We start from the raw sequence: 1,519 nt of genomic DNA, 5'->3' as shown, positions 1-1,519 counted from the left end.
GACAGCTACTCACAATACATTACTGGACTTTGTGCACACAATAATAATTGTGGGCAAACTGTCTTGGAACTTTTTCAAGAGATCATTCAGACCCACGGCCTTCCTAGTTGTGTTTGTGGAGACCATGGAGTCAAAAATGTAGAAGTTGCTAAATTTATGGAGGCTTCATGAGGGCCTAGATGAGGATCATATATATGGGGACAATATGCTTGCTCTTTTCAGGACACTTGTCTGAGCGCTCCTAATGCACCCCTTAGAAGTGTCTATAATATACATATTGAGCACCTATGGGTAGATTTGGCCAATGGAATCAGCTCCAAGTGGAAACTTTTTTTTCAAGACCTGGAAGTCAGCAGTGGGCTTAATGTCGACAATGCACATCACATATGGCTGCTTCATCATTTATTTCTTGATATCCTGGGATGTGAGATTCATGGTTGGGCTAAGGCATGGAACCATCATAGGATGAGTACCTATGACCACAGCATGTCAAGCCCTCACAAAATGTGTTTCCTCAGTATGCTGCAGCATGGTGCGTGTGGATTTGAGGGGGCACCTACATTTCATCCTCCAGAGGACACCCTTCAAAGTGACAAAGCTGTTGCAAAGTATGGGATTGATTGGGATGGTGTAGACAACCATGGTATTCACTCACATCATGACATGGTCAACCAACCAGACCCTCTTAGCAACAATCCCTTTGTGGCCTACATTCCAGAAACCCTCAATCATATTGAAGTGGATGAGCCCAACTGTCTATTGTCTCCTGAACAACTTGCTCACCTACATGCTCACTTGGCACAGTTCATTGATGACAGGACCATTCACAGCAGGGGGCATTTTTGGGAGCAAGCTTTGGTGATGTGCATTCAGTTAATGTCTTTGACAGATTAACTACATTTGTCTAACTGCTGCATCCACTGAACATTGAGATGAGTGGAGCCAAGTGATCAACAGAATGAAATTTCAAAGTACTAGTTGCTGATTAATTGACTGGGGACCACAGGGATGCTCTACATCTTTGTGTGTGGACTGGGGGATGCTGGCAGTTACTTCATTAATGTCATGATAGACTACATTTTGCAGTTGAAGAAGAACCTAGATCACATAGTACAGTAACTTATACCCATATTAGATGGACAGCTGAAGGTGACAATGTACCAATAGAGGCAGGCCAGCCCATGTGGGCCCATGGCAATAAGTGTACCATGATAGACGAGTGGGCTGGTGTGTGGTGTGTACCTATTCCAAACGGATGGGCCAGTGGTATATAATGTAGATGGTAGTATAGGAATGTACTATATAGGATATCTATGTATATAAATGAATTCAGTGTGTGATGGAGACAAGTGGGCCAGCTGAATGGTGTGCAATGTAAATGAGTGGGCCAGGGAGATGGGTGTGATGCAGATGGGTGGGCTGATGGTACGAGGTGCAATGGAGATGAGTGGGCCAAGGGATTGGGCGCAATATATGTGGGTAAGGCTATCCAGTACATGCATAGTATACTAACTGGAGA

General features: G+C 44.2%; 1 protein-coding gene across 1 annotated transcript; it reads left to right on the top strand.

Moving 5' to 3' along the window:
- Positions 1–255: 255 nt before the first annotated feature.
- Positions 256–894, top strand: BJ212DRAFT_1291257 (uncharacterized protein; the record flags this gene model as incomplete). The annotated part of the gene is made up of 1 exon (XM_041332105.1): positions 256–894. A coding segment is annotated over one exon (639 nt), but the record flags the coding sequence as incomplete, so codon positions are not given.
- Between the last annotated feature and the right edge of the window lie 625 nt (positions 895–1,519).

This window comes from Suillus subaureus (genome assembly GCF_016647635.1).
Source record: "Suillus subaureus strain MN1 chromosome Unknown BJ212scaffold_317, whole genome shotgun sequence".
Classification (NCBI taxonomy): domain Eukaryota; kingdom Fungi; phylum Basidiomycota; class Agaricomycetes; order Boletales; family Suillaceae; genus Suillus; species Suillus subaureus.
Note: the sequence above shows the minus strand (reverse complement) of the source record. Positions and strands in the feature narration are given on the sequence as shown.